The sequence below is a fragment of the Batrachochytrium dendrobatidis genome (genome assembly GCF_000203795.2).
Source record: "Batrachochytrium dendrobatidis JAM81 unplaced genomic scaffold BATDEscaffold_1, whole genome shotgun sequence".
NCBI lineage: Eukaryota > Fungi > Chytridiomycota > Chytridiomycetes > Rhizophydiales > Batrachochytrium > Batrachochytrium dendrobatidis.
The window spans coordinates 570737-595322 of NW_006281099.1; the positions used below are offsets into that span (position 1 = coordinate 570737).

At 39.4% G+C, this 24586-nt stretch overlaps 10 protein-coding genes across 10 annotated transcripts; 4 read left to right on the forward strand and 6 right to left on the reverse strand.

The window, feature by feature from the left end:
* Nucleotides 1-136: 136 nt before the first annotated feature.
* On the forward strand, nt 137-2383 carry BATDEDRAFT_85711 (uncharacterized protein; the record flags this gene model as incomplete). Its single annotated transcript, XM_006675888.1, has 3 exons — nt 137-868; nt 941-1882; nt 2000-2383. The coding sequence occupies 3 exons, from the start codon at nt 137-139 to the stop codon at nt 2381-2383; spliced, it is 2058 nt and encodes a 685-aa protein (XP_006675951.1).
* A 1202-nt stretch (nt 2384-3585) lies between these two features.
* On the reverse strand, nt 3586-4478 carry BATDEDRAFT_36356 (uncharacterized protein; the record flags this gene model as incomplete). The annotated part of the gene is made up of 2 exons (XM_006675774.1): nt 3922-4478; nt 3586-3823 (listed from the first exon to the last, which is right to left on the reverse strand). Coding segments are annotated over exons 1-2 (765 nt in total), but the record flags the coding sequence as incomplete, so codon positions are not given.
* Nucleotides 4479-4705: 227 nt separating this feature from the next.
* BATDEDRAFT_21320 (uncharacterized protein) lies at nt 4706-8801 on the reverse strand (the record flags this gene model as incomplete). The annotated part of the gene is made up of 7 exons (XM_006675192.1): nt 4706-4926; nt 5005-5278; nt 5356-5594; nt 5685-5855; nt 5944-6146; nt 6211-6303; nt 6409-8801. The coding sequence occupies 7 exons, from the start codon at nt 8799-8801 to the stop codon at nt 4706-4708; spliced, it is 3594 nt and encodes a 1197-aa protein (XP_006675255.1).
* Nucleotides 8802-8970: 169 nt separating this feature from the next.
* On the forward strand, nt 8971-10256 carry BATDEDRAFT_84544 (uncharacterized protein; the record flags this gene model as incomplete). Its single annotated transcript, XM_006675889.1, has 5 exons — nt 8971-9072; nt 9159-9284; nt 9421-9522; nt 9616-9857; nt 9974-10256. The coding sequence occupies 5 exons, from the start codon at nt 8971-8973 to the stop codon at nt 10194-10196; spliced, it is 795 nt and encodes a 264-aa protein (XP_006675952.1). The 3' UTR covers nt 10197-10256.
* Nucleotides 10257-10611: 355 nt separating this feature from the next.
* BATDEDRAFT_21322 (uncharacterized protein) lies at nt 10612-11421 on the reverse strand (the record flags this gene model as incomplete). Its single annotated transcript, XM_006675193.1, has 2 exons — nt 10612-11200; nt 11288-11421. The coding sequence occupies 2 exons, from the start codon at nt 11419-11421 to the stop codon at nt 10612-10614; spliced, it is 723 nt and encodes a 240-aa protein (XP_006675256.1).
* A 954-nt stretch (nt 11422-12375) lies between these two features.
* On the forward strand, nt 12376-13593 carry BATDEDRAFT_84545 (rRNA-processing protein NSA2; the record flags this gene model as incomplete). Its single annotated transcript, XM_006675890.1, has 4 exons — nt 12376-12446; nt 12548-12667; nt 12824-13391; nt 13488-13593. The coding sequence occupies 4 exons, from the start codon at nt 12376-12378 to the stop codon at nt 13512-13514; spliced, it is 786 nt and encodes a 261-aa protein (XP_006675953.1). The 3' UTR covers nt 13515-13593.
* A 54-nt stretch (nt 13594-13647) lies between these two features.
* BATDEDRAFT_21324 (uncharacterized protein) lies at nt 13648-17491 on the reverse strand (the record flags this gene model as incomplete). The annotated part of the gene is made up of 13 exons (XM_006675194.1): nt 13648-13805; nt 13941-14280; nt 14405-14539; nt 14638-15355; nt 15477-15711; nt 15807-15867; nt 15971-16171; nt 16273-16373; nt 16441-16582; nt 16666-16796; nt 16895-16946; nt 17061-17115; nt 17259-17491. The coding sequence occupies 13 exons, from the start codon at nt 17489-17491 to the stop codon at nt 13648-13650; spliced, it is 2562 nt and encodes an 853-aa protein (XP_006675257.1).
* Nucleotides 17492-17788: 297 nt separating this feature from the next.
* BATDEDRAFT_85592 (uncharacterized protein) lies at nt 17789-18721 on the reverse strand (the record flags this gene model as incomplete). The annotated part of the gene is made up of 2 exons (XM_006676171.1): nt 17789-18004; nt 18101-18721. The coding sequence occupies 2 exons, from the start codon at nt 18719-18721 to the stop codon at nt 17789-17791; spliced, it is 837 nt and encodes a 278-aa protein (XP_006676234.1).
* Nucleotides 18722-19165: 444 nt separating this feature from the next.
* On the forward strand, nt 19166-22674 carry BATDEDRAFT_15282 (uncharacterized protein). The gene is made up of 7 exons (XM_006675044.1): nt 19166-19177; nt 19374-19394; nt 19614-19667; nt 19741-19759; nt 19994-20004; nt 20086-20260; nt 20341-22674. Exons 1-7 carry the CDS (start codon nt 19175-19177, stop codon nt 22581-22583), a joined length of 2526 nt encoding a protein of 841 aa, XP_006675107.1. The 5' UTR covers nt 19166-19174; the 3' UTR covers nt 22584-22674.
* A 67-nt stretch (nt 22675-22741) lies between these two features.
* Nucleotides 22742-24437, reverse strand: BATDEDRAFT_85591 (uncharacterized protein; the record flags this gene model as incomplete). The annotated part of the gene is made up of 9 exons (XM_006676172.1): nt 22742-22911; nt 22982-23097; nt 23176-23343; nt 23416-23495; nt 23570-23895; nt 23967-24077; nt 24167-24212; nt 24290-24367; nt 24417-24437. 9 exons carry the CDS (start codon nt 24435-24437, stop codon nt 22742-22744), a joined length of 1116 nt encoding a protein of 371 aa, XP_006676235.1.
* Nucleotides 24438-24586: the final 149 nt, after the last annotated feature.

Consider the following 24586-nt stretch of genomic DNA (forward strand, 5'->3'; position numbering starts at 1 on the left):
CTGTAAATTTAAATTTGGTAGAAATCATGTCATGAAACCGAGTATTTATTAGACATTTATTTAATGTTCTACTTTGCGTGAATACGACTGTAAATTCAGAACAGTTTGCTACGCCTGGAACCATTACTAGCACATTATGGATGCTCCAACCCAGCTAATGGACGACGTTTCTACTAATGATTCCATTGAAAGACTCAGCCATTCCGGTGTGAATGGAAAAATACCAATAACTATATCCACTACTGGGCTAGAACACTCGCAGCAACAGCCTTCAACGTCATCCAACCACATGCCTTCTTCTACTAGTACAGCAACTACTTTATCATCCTCAATTCACTCTGCCGGATCACTTCCTCTTATCCACCTATCCAAAATGATTGATCCTTCACTTCCTGAATACAAACAGATTCAGACTTCCAGAGAAGAAATTTTGAAGTTATTGGACATGACGATTCCTGGAGATGATGTTGAAGTTGCTGCAACCACTCATTCTTTAAAAACCACTCCATCTCATTCCAGCATGCATGATCACTTGAACACGTCCATACCGTCTGTTTCCGCAATGCCTGATGCCATCAGTCATGATACAGACACTAGTTGCTCTCAGCCTACATACAAGCATCACTCCATTGGTGGATGTGTTCGTGTTCATCAAGACAATGATGGTGATTTGGATAGCTTTAATGACGATAACAGAGATGCTTGTGGTAATGATTATCGGACATTTAGTTATTCTAATCAAAAAACGAGATATCACCACGCTCCATCACAAGGCGGTATTTGTTTAAATGCCCATCAACGATATGCATGTGCAAGGCTCTTGCGAAATTTAAAAGTCTATAGAGCAGCCTGCTCTCGTACCAACCAAGTATGTATACTGTCCCTTTGTATTCGCACCCTACACAATCCAGCTTGTTTATCTCTATTAATTTACAAATAGGATGAAATAGACGATTTTGTTCAGCAGGAGTTGGATGCTGCGTTATCAATCATTAAAGAACTGGTTGAAGTCAAGAGTGCTCATGAGAACGAATTAGAAAAAATTCGTAATGACTACAGCACGTTGTATTCCTATCACGATAATCTCAAGGCAGATAATGACGATTTGCAAGTCAATAGAGACACATTGCGTGACGAGCGAGATGGGTTGGTTGCTGCCATTGAACAGTCGAATGCCGATTTAAAAAGAGCCAAAATTGCTGCCACTCAATCCGTGTCCGAATTGACCGTAGCCAAGACACAGCTTGCTGATCGCGAAACTTATATCCAGTCGCTGGAACGACAACTACAACTATCTACAGAGGTTCGCGTTCCTTGTGAATTGACTAGCTCTGTGGCTCCTGTAGATAATGCAGTCAGCGATTCAGCTGCCGATATGACAGCCGCTCAACATGTAATTTGGTCCCTTCAACAGGAACTGCAGGTCCTTCAAAATGCATACGAAACCATGAAACAGCAGTCTGAAACAACAGAAGCTCGTCAAATTTCTAAAGCATCAGAATGTGAGCAACTTTCTCAGCTCGTGTCTGTGTATGAGGAAGAACGGCTGCAATATGAGACCAGGATAGCTGAATTAACCGAGATACAGACTACTTCTCAGTTAGCATCTATGGTTGAAACTACCGAAGTTGATTCGCCAATTCAGATGCAACTAAAGGCAGATTTGTTGAAAACACAGGGAGAGCTGGAATTAGTAAAACAGCAACTTGAAACTACTAGGCAGGAACACCATGAATTCAAACTTATGGATGACGAAATCAAAACGGCCGAAAAGAAGCGATTCATGACAGAAAATACTGTGTTGAAGCAAGAAAATAATGGCTTATCAGCGATTATAGAAAGCATGAAGGTTTCTGAAGCGAAATTAGTTCATGATAACCAAGTAATGTACTGGCCGAAAAAAATGATGGCTTGATTGCTGTTGGATGCAAATTATACTCTAACCACTTTTATCTTGCCATCCCACATATTCTTATTTTCATTTGAAACGGATGATTAGATGCTAGAAGCCAAACAGACTGGATTGCAAAATGAAATTTCTAATCTTCGGGACAAATCTATATGTACACTGCAAAAAGACTCCACTATTGCTCAGCTCACTCGCGATCTCAAATCTACTCTAAAAGAATTAGATATAGTAAAACATCAACTTGAAGAACATGAGACTGAGTACAAGAAAGAGGCAGAAAAAGAAATCAAGTTACTAACTGAACACCAAGAAGAGCTCAAGTCACAGTTTTTGGATGTCCTGTCCAAAGCGTCAGATGCCTACTCTGCGTTATCATCAGCAGATTTAGCTATACAGCAGCATCCTCTTTTGGGTCGTGTACTTGATCGATTGAGTGAAATTGAACATGAAGGGCTGTCACTAACCTGGTTGTAAAATACTACAGCCATACTCATGTGAAGTGGAACACCTGTATTCATCTTGCAATCATTATTTTGCTTTGGAATAAACAATGGTTAAACATTTGTTGAACTTTCCTACTAGAGATTGACTGCATTGCTTCTTTGATATATGTTTTCGATTCTTCAATAGACAATGTTCATCATATGATGCATACAAAATCAAACTATGGGTTTGAACCGAAATTACTCTTCAAGCCTCCCTCTTTCATTTGATAGCCATATACTGTACGATCACCAGATTCATTCATTGCAGTCCATGTATTAGATTCGACTGTTCTCATGTTAATAAATTCATCTTTTTTGTATCCTAAAAACTCGCAGACACGCTCACATTCTAATTTAAAAAGACAACATTGTCCAGTAACTTGACACCCATCATTTCATGAAAATGGCCGTTTATTTGTATTGGTATCCTTAGCCAGTGGTTCATTTTACGTGAATACGGCAGTAAACTCAAACTGGAACAAATAGGTTACAAAAATGTCAAGGCAACGTTTCCAGCAGAAGACTGAACAGTCAACGAACTGGATGGGTTTGCATCCTCCTTGCCAATTCGTCCAGAAATGGTTCCACCTATACCAAAATTGCTCTTGTTTTTGCACTGATCGGCAGTATGTCCAGTGACTTTGATATCACCAATGGATGTAGAAACTTTGTATTTGCCAAAATATCCCATGTATTCGCTAGTGCCATCATTGGCTAAGACTTGGGCATGAACATTGCCAACGGCTGTCCTACATATCGTTTTAGATGCAAATCCAGGAGAAACGTCCAACTCGACATTACCAGCTCCCGTGTCAGACTTGAAGGATTTATAGCCAGTAACAGATCCACTAATGGATCCAACACCTGCTTCAGAAACAACAGTGAGTCCAGAAGGTATTCCATATGAAGCACTGCCACCAGAATTGAACGAACCGACGCGAAGTTGGACATCGCCTGCACCAGTACTAGCAATGAAGGAATCAGATGCAAGAAGCGAGGCCTGGATATTACCTAAACCTGTATCCAACTTGGTAGTATTTACCGCGACTCCACTGATATGGATATTTCCAATATCACTTTTAATGCCAACATTTGAAAAGAATGGAGTGGCTTTGGTAATATCTGTTGGAGTTTGGATTGTAACGACTCCCTGAGAAACAGTTGCACAAAGTGTCGGGGGTGGTTTAGTAGTCAATACTGTTGCAAGAGAAGTGGGGAGCGTAATGGTTGCAAATAGCTTGAGCTTGTCAGTTGAAGGAACTGATGCAGGTGGTGTAACAACAAGTTCGAGATGATCGCTAATGACCTGAGCATCCACAACTAAATCGTCTTGCAAAAACTCGTTGGATGAGTTTAGCTTGTATGAAAATTTGATTGAATCGAGATTGGTACTATCCGAATCTACGGTATTGATGGTAAGCTCTGAAACCTGATATTCAATGTAATGATAAAACATGAGTTAGATTGCATGAAGTGCTACTTGAAGCAGTTTAATTGTCAAGATGGTTTAATCAACTAGCTACTTACCATGTTGTCTTTGAATCTTAAATTCAAATGTCTTGCACCTGTCCAACTGAAATTATCGCTTCGAACCAAATGAGTTACACTCTTTGAATTGCTCTTGGATAGGAACTTTGATGTTGTTGATTCGCTAGTACCAGTGAATGCACGAATAAAGGTGGAAATCCCTTTGATAATAGGATGAAACCCTTGGTTGTAATTAAACTCGGAGTCACATCTTGAAGTTGATGGAATCGGTGGGATGGGTGGAATTGGCGGGATGGGTGGGATTGACGAAATCGATGGGATTGATGGAATGGGCGGAATCGATGGGATGGATGGGATTGGCGGAATCGATGAAGTGGCCGGAGTAAACGGAACATTAGACGGAAATGGAATAGCTGGAGGATGAGCATATAAAGGGCGGCCCAATGAATCATAGCAAACTGGCTTGCTATAATCTATAAACCCAATTGGATTTTGAGGTGGGTGTGATGGATGTGGAATCTGAAATGGAGGTTGTGGAAGGATTGGTAATTCAGATTCTCTTCTCATTCCAAAACTGATACCTTCAATATCGTAACCATTGCAATCATTGTTAATAGTCATACTTGAATTCAGTGAGTAAACAGCGATTGATAGATATTAATAAATGCGGTGAATTCACGAGCTTTTATGCTTTCCAACTCTTAATACCAGATCCACCAATCACATCAAGCCACGCGTTTATGCTGGTAATTGCATTCAAATCCACCAATTACATTTAGCCACATTTATTATTACATTTTACGTGAATATAAATGACATATTATTATAACACGCTTGGAAGTACAAGCCCGTTGTCAGGAAGAGCAATATCAGTCCATTTGTCTGGGACAATTAAAAAATTGTGCTCCATGGCTTCACGAAACCGATCTCGATACTGGTCAGGCGGAATCACTGTTACTGCTTTCCTTGACCCAAGAGTAGACTGGAGTGTCGTTTTGCCTTGCATCTCAAGCATCTTGGACCAGTTGAACGATGCAATAAAATCTACATTATCAACATTTATTCATAGAAATGAAAAAGTTAGTTTAGCATGCCGCATCAGTCAAACTAAATTAAACTCACCAACAATCCCAACCACCAACTCTTTGGTGTCATTTTTGACACCAACTAATAAAGAATAATCCATCACTTGAGCTTGACATAGAAAATCCGTATCGTTATAGACCGACTCCATCAATATTCGCTTAGAATGAGCAAACAGCCGCAATAATGATCTGTACTGTCCAGAGTTCCAGTCTCCATCCCACATAACTTGATCATGTGTATCTACTGGCCCATATCGCTTCACGTTTTGAGGTACAACATGTCGATCTGGAACCCCTTTGAGATCAAATTTCTAACAGTCATATGATTTCAGATTATACAAAACATTAACAGTTGCTGACCACGCTTTGTTAGACATACACAACTTACTCTGGATATATTAACATTAGCAAATAAATGCTCCATTACAATCACATCAAGAACACTAGTCTGCCCGGTTGAAAGATTCTTTTTTGTGATTGTATAAAATCCTAATATCTTTGTCAGCAGAGTAGGCTGTCGATCTGACTTGACTAGATATTCAAAATACTTTGGGATAAACTTGAAAAGCATATCCTTTTCATTAGACATCCACCTTGAGGAAAGCTCCTTCATAATAAACCGGTCATCTATTATTGAATATATCATCACAATTGTTATTCACTAGAGCAGAATTACAAGCCTATATCAAAATATCAAAAACAAACTTTTCATGCTACCTGTTGTTTTGAAAAATGAAGCTGCCGACTTTCCTCCTGAAGCGTTCCATGGAGCAGATCTTTCCAATGATTTTATATACTGCTCACTAACACCACACATTTTTCGAACATCATTAAACTCTTGAGCAAAATATACCGTGCAAGAAAAGCTTGTTCGCAAATCAGCAAACTCTAGTCACAAGTTGATGGTTAGGGTTGGTAATATGTAACAAAGCAATTGCAATCAAAAATAACTTTTTTAAACAGTATTAATACTAACCGTAATTGATATGCTTTCCTTTAGAATCTAATGTGTGGCTATTCGATACACGACTGATTCTGTACTTGCAATCTTGGCCGAGAGATGTCCATGCATCTTTATCACTGGAAAATTTCAATTGCATGTGATCTTCCAACTCATTGATAACTGGAAAATAATTTGCCAAGTCTGCTGTACGCATATATTCTACAAATGGCTTGGAGCTATAACCAAAGTAACAAATATATGATTAGAATATATGATATCAATCTCGATACTAAAACAAACCTGTACCTCAAAGTAAATGCTATAATTGAGCTTGGTTCGTTTTCTCGCACAATAGTAGATGATGAGGGAACAAGATGCAACAAATGATGCTTGCTAAATTAGCCGGGTTGCGTATGATACTATGTTAATATACATGCAAACGTAAAAAAATAACCTTTCTCAATCAACAATCCAGACTGTTGAAAAAGGTATACTTACTTGATATAATAATCAGGCAACTTCCAGCTCAAGCAACAAGTAGAAAGAATGGGATACTCTTTATGTAAAGTATCCATACTCAGAATGCGCTCTTGCATGCGCTTACACAACAACCGTTTCAATACATTCATATCTGTTGAATGTACCGCTGCGTCAAGAAAGTGACACTGCTCATCAGCAAACATACATGTCATATCATTTAATAGCTCAGATAGTCGCTCCTTTGAACTTGGTTGATTGGTCAAGCCTTTCTTTAAAATACAATCAGATGTTTCGGTGGAGCCCCAGATAGACGGTACGGACTCGGAATTCACGTTTTGTAATGCAGCAGCTAAATAAACAAACAGAGATTGATAAAACTCGCGAATATCTTGTCTAATGGCATTGATCTGATCTTCATCAGGCTCAAATTCAAAATAAGATACGTGGTGTGTCCCAGCTTTACGTTGAACAGAAGCAGCGTCTTGATAAACATTGATTTTTGGAAGTCGTATTTCAAATAGATCCATATGAAAAAACTCGAATAAAACAGTGTATTTTCCAAAACGAAAGTGACGTCGAATATACGAACGATCGTATAAAATATGTTGGCAAGCTCCAGTTGGTATAAATGAATGATGATAAAAAATCAATTCCAAAAACTTTCCAAATGAATAATACCAGCTGGCAGTGGACAGTGGAGTTACGTCACTAAGCTTGCTGCATTCAGTACAGCTTGTCCAAAAAAATATTCTGCAATCAGTATGATTTAGCCTTTCATTATCTGATACCGCCAAACTGACAAGAACGCATCCTTCATCGTGATGATACGCCATACGATGTTGACCCATAGCACGAGGACATGTATTACTCAAACAAGATCTGTCGGCATTTACGCACAAGAAATGTATGTACTGTCCAAGAGTGCAATCTTGATATCCAATCGATAGTTTGTCATAGTATCTAATGGTGTATACTTTAGAAGGATAGCATGGTATAGCTGTTTCAGCATCGCAAAAATACGAAAACGAAAAACTAATCGATTGGTGACGCATAATACCGCTAATAGCATTGTTATTTTTCATCAAACACGATAGTTTTACTTGGGAGTCTGTTGAAATCCAACTACGCTTGCCTGTAATTTTACCAGGTGACAAGGGACTTTTAGGTGCAATCTTAAGATGACTTGCAGTTACTGATTCAGATTTGCACATCAATTGATTTATAAAATCATGGTTTACCGATCGGTTCAAAAGCACCAAGCGATCTGGAGTACTTGGTGGTGTTGTAGAGTGTGTGTATGTTTGTGGTGTATCTATATCTTGATCAGACTCATGGTCGCGAAGATGAACCAAGATTGGCGGTGAAGGAAATACAACGCCTGGAGAAGAACTCAAAATAGTTTGTTCGATATGCTGAATGGCTTGATCAAACTGATTTGTGGGCTTGATAAAAGTATCTGAACGTGAGATTTGCTCATCAGCCACAGATTCAAAAGTATGCCTATATTGTTTAGAGCTGTCAAATGGCCAGATACGCCACGAAATCAATTTGGATTGCTGTGAGTTGGGAACAATCAAAGTGGATACTAGATCGGTTGCTTGATTGAAATTCGTTTGTGAAGATTGAGATTGACAGCGTTTTTGCCATATCCATTTCCACATGCTTGGTTTTATAGATCCAACCATACCTGTATTGGCCACATTAGTAGTATTTGATACAGGCTTGCATGTTCCGTCAACAGATGAAGTAGTAGTATTGAATATCATATGCGGCATGCGCATGTCTTGGAGCAGTAAAACCTCTAGATTCTGGTGGCATGCAACGTATACCACCAGCTCCATTAATGGTACCAATTTGCAAAGATCCTTTGAATTTCCACGTAGAATTATTTGGCCACGAATCTGACCATGAATTGATTCTCCGCCATCACAAACATTGTGCAAGTTGTATTTGAGTGAATCCAATGAGGAAATAAATTCGGAATCTGACGGTTGACCATCCTCTGTACAAACGGTGATGGTGTGATAATAAAGACCTTTCGTTTCATGTTTGACGCTTGGTAGTATATTTGAATTTGATGATGATTGAAAGGACAATTGCAATCTCGGCCAATAATAGTCTGGGGTATCGATCTTGGTCTCCTTGCAAGAGTTGTGTCCTAACCAACTGGGCAAATCAAATCGTAGACCATTTGCTGAGGATCCGACTTTGGCGATCTGAAGCGAATCTAAAATATATGGAATATCTTGAGTAGTCATCAAACCAATATTAACAATGATGGACTGCCATGGATCAGAGGATATATGTGCTTCATCAAGACATTGCTTGACAAGAGCATGTAAATGTTGTTTATGTAAAGTATCTATCTTGGACGAGAGTTTTATAGGATCAACAGCAGATCTTGGCGACATGAGTTCCAACAAGACGCCTGGATTACTGACCAAAAAGGTAAAATCAATATTGGCGACTTGAGCGGAAACATCCGTTTATGTTGCTCGCGGCGTGACCACAATATCCAGTGACTATCGAGTCAGCCATTGGATATTATTTGCATCCGACTCACCATCTTATCATATCACCATGCCTCGATTCCTGCTGGCTTTTGACTTTGACCACACTATGATTGATGAAGACAGCGATGCATTTGTCTTTCAACAGCTTGCTCCTGAATTACATGAAAAGGTGTTGCTAAACTCGTTTGTATTTTATTAGATTCTTGTTATCTAGCGGTAGAATGCTGAGTCCGTTTTGATATATGCATTGTATAGATGAAAGAATTGTACAGTACTGGAGAGTATGTTTGGACAGACCTTATGGACTTATTGTTGGGCGACCTTTATCAAAAAGGAGTTCATCAGCACACTCTTACACAAAAACTTGGCGAGATTTCATTTGTAAATAATTGACTACCCTTTGCAACCTCATGATATCTCGTCATTTCTGGATATTATCCAATTCATATAGATTCATACCACCATTGGGTACCTGTATTTGTATCTATAAATCTGATCTATTTTGTGGGTGCACTAGAGCCATTCAATGAAGAAAGCCTTGGAATTAGCTAGCTCGATGGGAAGCGAGATTGTCGTGATATCTGATGCCAACACAGTTTATATTGATACCATCACAAAGGTAGATCATGATTTCTATTCTGAAATTGATTGAACCGTGGCTTGATATTGACACATCTATATACTCCACATTTCTGCTATTTAAACCGTGTAGGCTAAAGGCATTAACAACAATATTAGTAAAGTTATTACCAATCCTGGGTATTTTGATACCGATGGCCGACTCCGAGTTAAGCGCTGGACTACAGAGCCTGCACACGAATGCATTCGTTGTTCTGTGAATTTGTGCAAAGGAAAGGAGATTCTTGAACTTATCCGCTCAAACGGACCTTTTGATAGAGTAATCTACCTTGGTGATGGTCAGAATGACTATTGTCCATCAACTAAACTCAACCGGTTTGTATTTTATTGCTACTAATACATGCCATGATCCAACCACATACAAATTACAAGATCTACCAAATTGAGCTAATTTGACGGCTACTGTTTTATTGATGGCTCGTACAATATAGAACAGATTTGGTACTGGCTCGCACTGGGCGGTCTTTGGATAAAATGCTCAAGGATGATACAACGCGATCACTTGTCAATGCCAATATCATGTATTGGAAGACTGCAGATGATGTTCTTGAAATTTTCAAGGAAATCTTTGATGTAAACCATAGTGTTCCTACCTTGATTCATACCGAAACAGACAAAAAGCAATGCACCGATAAAAGCCATTCCATTTTTTAACTTACAGTCGTATTCACGTAGAGTGGATCGTTAAATAAAGATGCCAAAATATACAATAAATCGCCAGCTTTATATGAATACGGGGTAATTACCAATGTAGCGACTTTATAATAGATTCAGAATGGTGTTTGTTTTTTAAAATGTATTTTGAATTGATGATATGTTCTATTTCCACATTGAATAGTCGACTAACCAGTTTTCCAATCATCACTTCTGGCGTCTACTTGTTATCAATAGGTTGCCCATCTATCAAACGAACGATCCATCGAGTTGGGTTGAATTCATTTGTAAAGCTAGAAAACTATAACGAGTTGAAATCAAACCACCACCCAAAGATATATCGTTAAACTATTCAGTACTAAAAATGTAGATTGGGTTTTCATTTACATACTATTGTTCAACGCATGCCAGCCCATCAGGTTCTTATAAATTGATCCACACGATTTTTACGCCGTAGTATATATGCATCATACCCTCTGCATTGTCGCAATTTGCTCTCATCAAATATGTTGTTTTCAAGTTCAATCCATACTACTCCAGTAGATTCCAAAAACGATTCTGGAAATCGAATCAGATTATTGTTGGCTAACCGCATCGACTTGATGGCTTGCATCCCAGAAAAGGTTTCGGGAATTTCCTGGATCTTGTTGCAAGAAACATCCAAGTCCTCTAATACTTTCATCGAAGCCATTGAATCTGGAAGTGAGCGAAGAAGGTTATTAGAAAGCTGCAAGGTGACAATCTTTCCTAGTAGCCCAATTGAGTCGGGTAATTGGTGGATGCAGTTACTAGACAGGTCAAGCATCTTTAGATTTAAAAGAGACTCGAAGCCTTCTTCTGGTAATACTTTGATTTTGTTTCCTGATAGGTTTAATGTCTCTAATGCGACAAGTTTAGTGAGTGCTGTTGGTATTGTAGTGAGCCTATTTTGAGCCAAACAAAGGAACTTTAAATTGGACAGATTGCTGATTTCTATAGGTATAGACTCAATACGATTCTTTGACCTAGGGTTGATGCATGCAATATCAGTGACCTAACCAGTCAATCATGGTTGTGCCAGGCACTACTACAAACTAGCAGCCACCACTTACAAGTCAAGATTGCGCAGTTTTCTAACCTCGAGTATTTTATCAGGGATATGCTTTAGTCCAGCATCTGTAAGGGTAAATGTTGCTGTCTTTTGGGCATTGGATAGTCGCTCTGGCAGTGAGTTTCCCTGACCCATGTAGTGATGTAAAAGGCTGAGGAAAGTGGGTGAAAATAGAGCTTGGCTTAGTGAAACTGATTACAAACAAGTCATATACCAAAAGTGATATAGCTGAGCACCAGTATAATTAGGCCGGTTTTCATTCAATTGATCAACCTGGTATTGGTTGCGTACTCTCTGGAGCATGAACTTGATTGGTAAGCAATTTTTATTCGAATAGAGTTCTTGGGAATACACCTTATCTGATTAAACACTATTGAGTTCGACTCATCCAAAGACATGTGCATGGACGCTTGATCGATGACAGAAACTGTTTCTAAAATGGACAACACCCTAAAGACTTTTGGAGCAAAAGTCTCGACTTATCATTACACCAATCGGCCATATACTCGATCTTATGCTTGTGGTGCACTTGGGATTATATTCAGTATTTTTGGAATATCTAGGAGTGCGCTGTATTGATTGTTTCAATGCTGATGGTCTAGAACTACTGTCTGAATTAGACTAAAAAGTATCAGTTTATTCATCTAAAACAGACACTTGCATTTATCTTGCTTCCGAGTATACCATGGTTGAACATTCCTTGTACTTTCCTACCAGACATTCTTAAATTTTCGAGATACAACGTCCACCATACGATGCCTACATAGTTGACCAAGTTTTGAACTAAACCTGGTATTTTTTCATTTGGTATAGCCATACATTGTACGATTACTAGGATAAATACTAGTGAATTAAAAAAGCTTAAAATACACAATATTTCCAGTAAATTGGCACCAATCATTTCATAAAACTGACCGTTTATTACACTTTTATTTGGTATTCCATTTTACGCGAACACGGCTTTAAATTTGACAAAGTGAATTTTATCACGTGATACAAATATCACTTTTGCCTTCTTTTCTTTCATGAAACAAAAGGCAAATTCATAACTTGTTCAACCCAAAAAACAATTGTTGCATCCCCTTCGTCATGCCTCAAAACTTTTATATCGAAGAGGCAATCAAAAAACATGGTCGTCGACTTGACCATGAGGAGCGCAAGTATGTATCTTGTATACATCACAATGTCTACTACTTTGACTTGCATTTGACGGATTTCTTGAATGACCATAATCTAAATTCTTTTTTAAAATAAAAAATAGACGTAAACGAGAAGCTCGCGAGGTTCATAAGACTTCTGCCAAAGCACAGAAGCTGCATGGCTTCAAGGCAAAACTATACAACAAGAAGCGTCATTCTGAGAAGATCCAGATGAAAAAAACGTATGTTATTTTGTTTAGCCATCACACCCCTTTATAATCTGCCTCATTTACTCATTGTTTCATTTTTAACTACATGTGTACCGGAATATGGACTGTGTCAATGGTACGGACGAATGCAATCAATAATGCTTGAAATATAATCCATATGCTATATAGTATCAAAATGCACGAAGAACGCAACAACAAGCATAAAACTAATGATCAACCTGTTCAAGAGGGTGCCGTTCCCACATATCTGTTGGATCGTGAAAACCAAACTCGTGCAAAGGTTCTTTCAAATATGATTAAACAGAAGCGAAAGGAAAAGGCTGGTAAATGGCAAGTTCCCCTGCCTAAAGTCAAAGGCATGGATGAAGCAGAAGTTTTCAAAGTGGTGCGATCAGGAAAGCGCAAGATCAAGCAATGGAAACGTATTGTTACAAAAGCTACATTTGTTGGTGAAGGGTTCACACGTAAACCTCCAAAGTATGAGCGATTTATTAGACCCATGGCTTTGCGTTATAAAAAAGCACATGTCACACATCCTGAGCTTGGTGCAACATTCTGTTTGCCAATTCTTGGTGTAAAAAAGAATCCTTCATCGCCCATGTACACTCAGCTTGGTGTCATGACCAAGGGTACAGTCATTGAAGTGAACGTGTCTGAGCTTGGGCTAGTAACGCAGACTGGCAAAGTTGTTTGGGGTAAATACGCACAGATCACAAACAATCCAGAAAATGATGGTGTAAGTTGACTTTGAAACTTGTATTTTGAACTGGCTTGAGATTTGATAGCAAGTTTAAATTAATTTTATCCGATTGCTGATGTTAACATACTCTAGTGCATCAACGCCGTTTTGCTTGTCTAGTATGAGATTGTACGTATGATTCGATCCTATACAAAACTCCATTCAAATTCAGAAATAAAGTTATTTGTCAAATTTTCAATGATATTTATTCTTGTCAAGCCAGCAATTTTAAATTGTAAAACCCATTACTGGATCATCGGGGAGGATGCGGTGGTGGCTGTGGCGATTGAGGATATCTCCCATAGTTGTATTGGCCTGGATATGTGCCTGTAGCAGGCGACTGTGATGGCTGCTGTCCATATTGTAGTGGTTGCTGCCCATATTGTAGTGGTTGAGCTGGGTTCCACGTGCCTGTTCAGCAAAAGGTAAAAAACAATGTCAGATTTGTATAAAACCAAGATATCTGAATAAAAATTTAAAACTACATGCCTGGTTGAAAAGAAGGATTAGCTTGTCCATAAGTGTAATTTGATGGCTGAGCAACACCGTATCCTGGTTGAGCCTGTCCATACTGAAGTGGTTGAGTGGAATTCCACGTCCCTGGAATTGGCATTGCAGACTGGGTTGAAGCAGGAAACAATGCAGGTCTCTGAAGACTAGGATATGCAGATGGCAAGGTAGATCCAGTAGGAGGTGCATTTGGAGTATAAGGGTTAGATGTGTTTTGACTAGACAAAGATTGCCCTGGACCATCAGCAAAGTGCATGCTTGCGACACCCAACTGAATTTGAGAAATCATGTCCTTCTTTTCAATATCTCGAGCTAAAGTAAAATCGCGACAACTTGACAGATACTTTCCAAGACTTGCCTCCATATCATTGTAAAACTGATATTAATTGTAAAGTTGATAATACAGGTAAACGAGTCAACACAAGGTTCAATTTCAAATGGAAGTTCTGTAATCAATAAAAAGTGCGACCATTCAATAAAATTGACACAATATAGCCTACCCTGACACCTTCATCCAGATTGGCAGAAATCTCCTTGAATGCTTTGTATCCGTTTTCGAGTGATTGCAGTGCATTTTCTCGATCTCGAATCAATTCATTTGTTTGTCTCGATTCAACAAACTTTTTGTTGCAATTCTAAAACAATATCAAAATCACAGCAAGGTAAGATAAGTGGTAAAAACAACGATAGCGCGATTTAAAATTGGCGTTCAATCAAGACAATGGGTACTAACCACAATGGAGTTGAGCAGCTGCTCCTGTTGACTTATAATTTCTTTAACTTGATTGTTTGTCTCATCATATTTTTTCAACTGATCAGTCAATGCTGCAGTCTTGTCAAACAAAGCGCCATTAGCAGCGCCTTCTAAAAGTTTGGGAGTAATATCGTCATTGTGCACATCTGCCTTTGTTTTTGCAATCAAATCATTTCTTTGCTTGATGCTTGCATTAAGCTGCTCCAGTAAAGTCTTGAGTTGCCTAAGATTTGGATCTTTAAGAGCCAGTGTTGTCCCCGAAGTACTAGCAGGAACAGATGCCTCGAGCTCTGAGCGAGTTAGTCCTAGATTAGCAATCAAATGCCCCTGAGATTCCATTTTGGTTTGAACAAGACGATTTGAATTGTCTGCATCTTGAAGCTTTTTGCGAAATCGTTTCTCTGCATCGCGTAGGTTATCAGCAAGCGACCCAGATGTGGCACGAGTCCATTTTGCACCAAACTGGATATGAAGGGATTGATCTTCAGCAGCTTCCTTATCAAGAACCTCCATGGTGTCCTTGATGATATCCCAACATCGCTTAGAAAGAGTATTGATAGTTTTGAAAGAAGACTCGAGACCTTTTTCTCCACCGAGAGCACGTACTTCATCAGAACGACGAATAACAGATTCTGGCAGACCAATTGGCTGTTCAAGAGCCTCAATTGCACCAGGAAGATTCAAACTTGCCAAGGTACTAATAGGTTGAAAATTGCACAAAAATTCGTTTCACAATAGTTACAATTCAAGTTTAGCATGGTCATAAAAACAAATATACAAAGATAACATTGCAAATCTAGTATTTGTATATAATATACCTAAATGCAATAGAAATTGATTCTGTCAGTTTGTCATGTACATCTTTAGCAATTGCATCTTTTTTTGCAGCGTATTCAGAAGCTGCCTGGTGAATCTCAAATGGAACCAAATGTTTGAATAAAGGTTTTTCGATTATTTTTAAAAGGGATGCAGTATCAGGCATAGGGGTTGGATTGACCATACGTGCCGGTGCAATAGCTGTCAAGGTTTCTGCACGAGGAACGATTTCCATGTCTTTACAGAGTATGCTTGTTAAAAACTCGACATATCAACAATGAATAGGCATTTGTAGCTAAAATATTGTGATGTAGAAAAAAGTGTATGCTTACAAATAACATCATTGTCCTTGTTTGCTTGCAAAAGTGACTTTTCAATCAATGTTTGCGTAGCCTATTGATTTCAACTCTAATCCATCAGTAAATTGATTATTTGTAGCAAAAGCACGCTCCTAGTCTAAAGTTTACATTGCCAAACTCGGCTAATTAATGCATACCTTGATATCGGAAGGTAGAGAAGCAAGAGTGACGCTTTTCATGACATTTGCATCTAATGCCTTTTTGGACAATGCTAAAGCAGCCTGCAACCATGCAATCTGCTCGCCATATTTTCCAGAGCCCAAAGAGTCCATCGCCTTATGGTAGTGAGCAATAGCTTTCAAATGGAGCATTTTGACTTGCATGTAGCTACTCCACGCCTAGATTATAGAAACAGTTCAAAATGGAATGATAAATAATAACAGCGTAAATGACAAGACACGATCAAATGAAGTTGATTAAATGAAAAGGCAAAATGTACCTTGTCAAACACTTGAGTCTGACTTGCTCCATCAAATGCAGCATTGTAAAACAGGGATGCTTGCAATGCAAGCTTGGCGAGACTGGCGTCCTTCATCTTCCCTACAAGATGGAATACACCGGATCAATAAAATACAAACCAGACACTTGATTGAATCAATCAACACACCTGCAAGTGCTTTTTCAAAAAATACTTCTTGCCCTTGAGCAAGCATCAATTGCGAGAGTGCACTCAGTTGAATAGAACTAGATCCTGCAATATTCCAGAGCGGAAGATTTTCAACAATCATGGCATAAACACCAGCAGCTTGCTATATACATTCAGTACAGATACAAAAATAAAAGTGTCAATAGGTTTTAAATTGGCTGCAGATGTCAAAGATGAATCATTTACTTGAAAATAAGCTGCTGCTTTCTTGTAAGATTCCTCAGAGGTCAAGCTGACACTTCCTGCAATCTGACTATACAACGCAGCTAAATTGAACAAAACGCTGGCTTTTTCAAAGCCGACATTGTAGCTTGAAGCTTGGTTATAGTGAGTTGAGATTTACGAAACGAGTGTCAATACGGTACAATTAATCAAGGTTTAAAGGCTGATTGTATTTTAAACTAATAGTACGTACTGAATTCCTTATCTTTTCCTAGAGCACTGGCCCAGGTGAATGCGATGCGAATCTATATTAGCATTTTAATTCCGATAAGCCAGTGCATAATAAATCTCAAACGGCGCAAGACAGCCTGACAACCTAATTGAGCTCATTAAACTGTAGATAACATTGAACAACTCACATGGTCATCGTCCATGATAAACTTTCCAGACAAAAAGTTCAATTGGGCATAGTATCTGAAAGACGATGTATCGGTTAGTGCATAGGATTGTTATAATTGTGCAAATTCGATGTAGTGGATGAATTCAACACCACTGGATTCGCAGTCTTTAATCATTTGTATTGATAAACTTGTTAAAACTGGACCATCATTCATTACCTTAGATGCTGATTGGCACTTTCATCATGCAAGTCTGGTGTTGCGATAGCAGCACGATATTCATCAAGAGCCCGTAAATCATCGATATATTGATCTGGATCCTCAGCAAAAGCAGATGCAATGTAGGCACGCAGGGGTTGAATAAAAGACACTCTTTCTGTCTGCTTGAAAGGCACTACTAGAAAACGGCCGGGGAGCAAGGGGACTGTTTTTCCCAAAAGGTCTGCAAACATCTCTGTTAATGTGAAGAGTAGATGAAATTCAGATAATTTCAACTGGCTGAAAGCTGTATCAGATTTAAACATCCATTTTCATGATATTGCTCAACTCAGAAACCAACTTTAATTCTCAAGGATAATTAAGGATCTTGAGTCAGGTTTATTGATGTGGACAAGTCGAGCCATCCGATTCAAATCGGTCACTGCGTTCACTGCGTTCAGAGTCATCTTGTGTATAATTAATCATTGGTGATTTTTATGGAAATAGGAGGATAAGCATCTTCAAATGTATCGTAAGTTATTTTTTGTTCGCTATCCATCTAGAAATCGGGTTGCATTAGTCGACGTGTTAATCATACGTGTAGTTGTTGAAACAAGAATACATGCCTGCTGTTGGTATTTACGAGCCTCGTCAAACCAGAGTTCATATCTTGGCGAAGTGATTCCCAAAAGGTCTGCTACTACATTACTTACATAGTCAATACCATTCCAAATGCGACCACCCACACATCCAAAGACGGAACAAATCTAAAGTTTATTGACATTTCAAATGATAAAATGGTTGAATCCCAATGTTAATTCAGCCAATACTGGATTGTACAATAGCTATAAACAAACCTTTACCTTGCTAAGAGATGTATTTGATTCTGAACAAGGCAGTTTATTTAAATCACTTGGATTGTCTTGGCTGTGACCATGAACGATGGATGAATTTCCCGAGTTGAGCCAAGTAGGATTTGTGCTAGACAAATGCTGACTTTGTGCAGATGGATTTGATTCTTGCACAGCAGGTGGATATAATGCATCATTATCTGATACTGCACGAATGGATACAGATGTTGAACACGTAGGTTCAGGAGTATCTACTGCAGGCTCTTGAAGAGGCATTTCTACTATATCACAAAACAACCGCGAACCTGGTTTTTGAGAATTCGCGAGCAAAGTATTATTGGCTAATGACTGGCAAGTGGTATTTGGAGACGAAATAGAACATGTCTGCTCCAGTTCAGTAGAATGCAGTGACGGCATAGCAACAAACGAATGTTTCGTGTTGGTAGTATGGCTACCTAAATGCTCTGCAGATGCGGCTATCGCTGAGAGATATTGACCATCGGAACTCGAGTCACGTCCATCCCATGGCAAGCATACATTTGGGGGGATATAAATGGTGGAATGACGTTTGGTATTATATGGTGTATCTTTTTGGTTTGAATGGGCTCGTCGAGGCACGCAGTGATATTCCATTGTGTAATTGAACGATTCTTTAACAAGGACAGTGTATAAAGATTCCAACACGATTATAAATGTTTTTACAATCGTGTTGATGCATGTTTATGTTTGGATTTATCAAGAACAAGTTTGAACTTTAAATTTTCTACACAACCTTGTTTTAAAATGAATATCGATTGACGGAATCTAAATAAAACCATCAATAAGTAGATAAATGCAACCAATTTAAATATACAATGATTTTGAATTAGATTCAATACAACAAGAATTTGAATAGATTCAATACAACAAGAATTTTGAATTAGATTCAATACAACAAGAATTTGAATAGATTCAATACAACAATGATTTTGAATAGATTCAATACAATAATGATTTTACAACCAAATTGACTTGTGGCTGTAAAATCAAAGTAAAATTCAACAAGGTGCAGACGCGCCATTCTTGCCCCCGTTGAACTGTTAAACCATGGTTAGTAAATGTGTACTTGTCAGAATGAATCCATCCATCCATTGTTGGAATCAGAGATTTCAGACCATAAAGACTCATGCATGATGACAGATTCTTCATGCATCTTGGACTCATCTGTCTTGATCTGTAACTGCCAAACTGTTTGTTTCAGCCTTACTAATCTGCTGTGATTGATCAATCTACTATGTACATATAGGTTAACTTCTCCATTGATGAAGTATGTATTCACTATGATTTGGACTACTGGATTTTCATGATGGATAGTCTGGTGTTGTGTCTGGTTGGGTTGTCAGCTAAGACGGAGTGAATCAGTTGTCCAACTAGTAGTCGGCTGCTAGTCACTCTTGGTTCTCAAGTGTCTCCCATCCAGAATATACATTGAAACACTTGCACTTCTAGTTGATACTCACCTGATTGTTTATTGCTCTATTAACAGATTCGGGCCCTTATGGGCAAGCCCTGCAACGTCCGTAACATGTCCGTCATTGCTGTAAGTTGGATTGGTTGACTCTAGCTATAGATGTGTTGTGCCAGTGAGACTAACCTGTTCTTAATGTTTCTAGCACGTCGATCATGGCAAGAGTAAGTGATGCTGTGGCTGTCGACGATCCCAGTGAATGACACTTGATGTTCTATTCACTTGTTTCCATCTCACAATATTCTATTGCTGGGTTTCTTACTACTTGATCCCGCTGTTCTTTTGGAGTGTTTTATATATACTGACTAATGACTTGTTCTCATTTTCAAAATACATCATCCCACTTCTCTGCTGTCCACTGTAATACCTTGTTACCCATGAATCACTCTGTTGTCTAGGTACTCTGACTGTAAGTTTTGATGGTGGAAAGCAGCCAGGGTTTGACTTTCATCATATTACAATCTAATCTTGATGTACTATGCATTTTTAGGACTCTCTTGTGTCCAAGGCCGGTATTATTGCTTCCGCCAAGGCTGGTGATGCTCGTTATATGGACACCCGTGCGGACGAAAAGGAACGTGGTATTACCATCAAATCTACTGCAATTTCCATGTACTTCCAAATGCCTGAAAAAGATCTCTCTGAAATCAAGCAGCGCACTGATGGTATGCCGTTTTTATATTAAATGCGCTCGACTTGAAGCATCTGGGTTGGAAACTAACAATTGATTGGGTTTCTATTACAGGCAATGATTTCCTTATCAACTTGATTGATTCTCCTGGTCACGTTGATTTCTCTTCTGAAGTTACTGCTGCTCTCCGTGTCACTGATGGTGCTCTTGTCGTCGTTGACACCATTGACGGTGTATGTGTCCAAACCGAGACTGTGCTTCGTCAAGCTCTTGGCGAGCGTATCAAGCCCATTGTTATCATCAACAAAGTTGATCGTGCTCTTCTTGAATTGCAGCTCACCAAGGATGATCTCTACATGACTTTCCGTCGTACCATTGAGTCTGTCAACGTTATTATATCTACCTATTTTGACAAGGTCATTGGTGATTGTCAGGTATACCCCGAGAAAGGTACTGTTGCTTTTGGTTCCGGTCTTCACGGATGGGCCTTTACTCTTCGTCAGTTTGCACAGCGTTATGCTCAAAAGTTTGGTGTTGACTCTGAGAAGATGATGTCTCGTCTTTGGGGAGAAAACTACTTTAACCCTGCTACCAAAAAGTGGGTTACCAGTCCTAATGCCGATGGTGGTAAAACTCTTGAGCGTGCCTTCAACATGTTTGTTTTGGACCCCATTTTCAAGGTTTTTGATGCTATTATGAATGTCAAGAAGGAGGCCACTACCAAGATGCTCGAGAAACTTGATATCCAGCTCAAGTCTGATGAGGCTGATTTAGAAGGCAAGCCTTTGATGAAGGTTGTCATGAAAAAGTTTCTTCCTGCTGGAGATGCTCTTTTGGAGATGATTGTTATTCATTTGCCATCCCCCGAGACTGCTCAGCGTTACCGTTTTGATACTCTCTATGAAGGTCCCGCTGATGACGAGTGTGCTATTGCCATTCGTGACACTGATCCTAACGGTCCACTCATGGTTTACATCTCCAAGATGGTGCCTACCTCTGATAAGGGTCGTTTCTACGCTTTTGGTCGTGTATTCTCTGGCACTGTCCGTGGTGGCCTCAAGGTCCGTATTCAGGGTCCCCACTACACTGTTGGCAAGAAGGATGACTTGTTCATCAAGAGCGTCCAGCGTGTTGTTCTTATGATGGGTCGTACCGTCGAATCCCTTGACGATTGTCCCGCCGGAAACATTGTTGGTCTTGTTGGTATCGATCAGTTCTTGCTCAAGTCTGGAACTATCACCACCAGTGAGAATGCCCACAATCTCAAGGTTATGAAGTTCTCCGTTTCTCCTGTCGTGCAGGTCGCTGTCGAGGTTAAAAACGCCAACGATCTTCCCAAACTTGTTGAAGGTCTTAAGCGTCTTTCCAAATCTGATCCATGTGTGCTCTGCTATACCTCTGAATCTGGTGAGCACATTGTTGCTGGTGCTGGTGAGCTTCATCTTGAGATTTGTCTCAAGGATCTTGAGGAAGATCATGCCCAGGTTCCTCTTCGTCACGGTGACCCTGTTGTGCAATACCGTGAGACCGTCACTGCCGAGTCCAGTATTGTCTGTCTGTCCAAGTCCCCTAATAAGCATAACCGTATTTTCATGAAAGCATCCCCTCTTCAGGAGGAGATTGCTGTTGATATCGAGGCTGGAAGAATCTCTCCCAAGGACGATTTTAAGGCTCGTGCACGTATCCTTGCTGAGGAATATGGCTGGGATGTTACTGATGCTCGTAAGATTTGGTGTTTCGGTCCCGACACTGCTGGTGCCAACTTGTTGGTTGATGTTACCAAGGGTGTTCAATACCTTAATGAAATCAAGGACTCTTGTGTTACTGCTTTCCAATGGGCTACCAAGGAGGGTTGCATTGCTGACGAGAATATGCGTGCTATTCGTTTCAATATCATTGATGTTGTTCTTCACGCCGATGCTATCCATCGTGGTGGTGGTCAGCTCATTCCCACTGCCCGTCGTGTCTGCTTTGCCTCTGTTCTCTCTGCTACTCCCGGAGTTATGGAGCCTGTTTATCAAGTCGAGATTCAATGTCCTGAAAATGCTATGGGTGGTATCTATGGTGTGCTTAACAGACGTCGTGGCCACGTCTTTTCCGAAGAACAGCGTACTGGTACTCCACTCTATACCATCAAGGCATATCTTCCCATTATGGAGTCTTTTGGTTTCACTGCCGATCTTCGTGCTGCCACAGGTGGTCAGGCTTTCCCCCAGTGTGTGTTTGATCACTGGCAATTGCTTAACGGAAACCCACTCGAGGCTGGCAAGGTTCAGGACATCATTACTGCTGTCCGTAAGCGAAAGGGTCTCTCTGAGGAAATTCCTCCCTTTGATCGTTATTACGACAAATTGTAAGCGACAGTCTTCAAGTCCATCTTTTTTGCAACTGTTATTTGTCAATGTCGTTTTCCCTATTCAGAAAAAATACAGTCGACTTTCCATCATCAAACCATTGTTTTTATTTTAATCATTTGGGTCAGGGCAATTTTGAATGGGTAGAGAACTGTTTAAACCTAAACTATTGGTATACCATTGTTTTCCATTCCTGCTTTTTTAAGCATTTTGGCATACAACTTGGCTAATATCTCGCTATGACCAATAATCCATGGGTGATTGAGTGCTTGCGTCACATCCAATCGTTTGCTTGCATCTGCCTGCAGTAAAGCAGATACCATACTTTTTGCTGATCACACGTATTTAGTAAAGCGTATATAGATGAGTTGTTCCAGTACCAAGATATGGTTTTCACTTACCATCGTTTGAAATAGATGGCCATGGATCATCTTCAAACGAGTATTCAACGCGTCGGATCCGATCAATCAAGATGGCATGATCAGCATCTGTTCCAAATGGAAGTGCGCCAGCTAACCTATAAACACCATCTTACATGGTCAATACTCTAAATACCAAACTTGTCAGATATTGAAGAATATTAACAATTGTATACATTGTGAATAAAAGCACGCCAAGAGCCCAGCAATCAACTTGGTAAGAGTATCCACCTGGAGAATCCAAAATCTCTGGAGCAAGATAAGTGAATGTTCCACATTTGGTTTGCATTTGCTGTAGCGAGTTTTGTAATGCCTTTGCCATTCCAAAATCAGAAATAAGTAGTCTAGCACGATCCGTTTTTATAAGTTAGTATAGACCATGATGGAGCAAGATGTGCCATTCCAAAATCATATACCTAGAAAAGGGCTTGGATGATTCCAACAGAATGTTTTCTGCTTTAAGATCTCGATGACAGATATTATGGTCATGAAGATACTATATTGACAAAATGCAATTAAAAAAGTATACATGAGCATAGTGTTATATTCAAAATAACATGACCAACATACCTTGACAGCAAGAAGCAATTGGTAGAAAATAAATTTAGCTTCCGATTCTTCGATTCCTTCGCTATTGACAATATGGTCAAACAGCTCGCCACCAGAGATGCGAGTCAAAAAGATGTACACTGCGTTGTTTTCATGTGAAACCACCACATCTTTGATTGATACAATATTTGGATGCTCAACAAGACGCAGTACAGACACTTCTTGCTGGGCCACTGCCAAGGATGCTTCAAGGTCTGATGTACCTCTTTTGTTCAGTTGAATTCGCTTAGTATCAATGATCTTGCAAGCTACACGCTCAAGAGTATGTAGATCAATTGCCATTTTAACTAAAGGACGCCAAAACTCAAGTTTAATCGAATGCAATGTCCAAGTCTTGGAAGCTGGCAACTCTACTTACCAATAGCAAACGTTCCTTGACCCAAAACTTGAGTTTCAAATACACAGTATCTATCTGTAATACTTTGTAAAAGCGTTTGATCACGGCACTTTGCATTAATAAATACAAAATCTAGATGCGTTTAAATACGCATACAAGTGAATTTAGTTGACATATTGGTTAAAATGTCAATAGCAGGCTGGGTTAAACTGTACACATACAAAGATCCCACTTGATCTCAATTTCTGCTCTATCAGGAAGGGGTATCTACCAGTATGGATTGATAAGAGTTTAGTATCAATGCATGACACTGACAGACCCGAGCAGGAAATACAGGATCTCACCATTCGTTTGCAAATCTTGTTTCCATTAACAATTGTGCCATTATAACTACAATCCTCAATGCACGGAATACCTCCAGTCTATTTATGCATATGTAATAGATGACTCTATGCGGTTAGTATGGCATACGATCAAGTCCAGTTCATGCATAATGATTTTAAACCCTACAACTGGTTACCAAATAAATCCTAAAGTGCTCCTTTGAACATCGCAATGTCTTGTCAAACACTACCAAGCTGCATAGTTTGGGATCCCTTCCAACAGTATATGAATCAGCCGTACAATCTATATGCCAGACA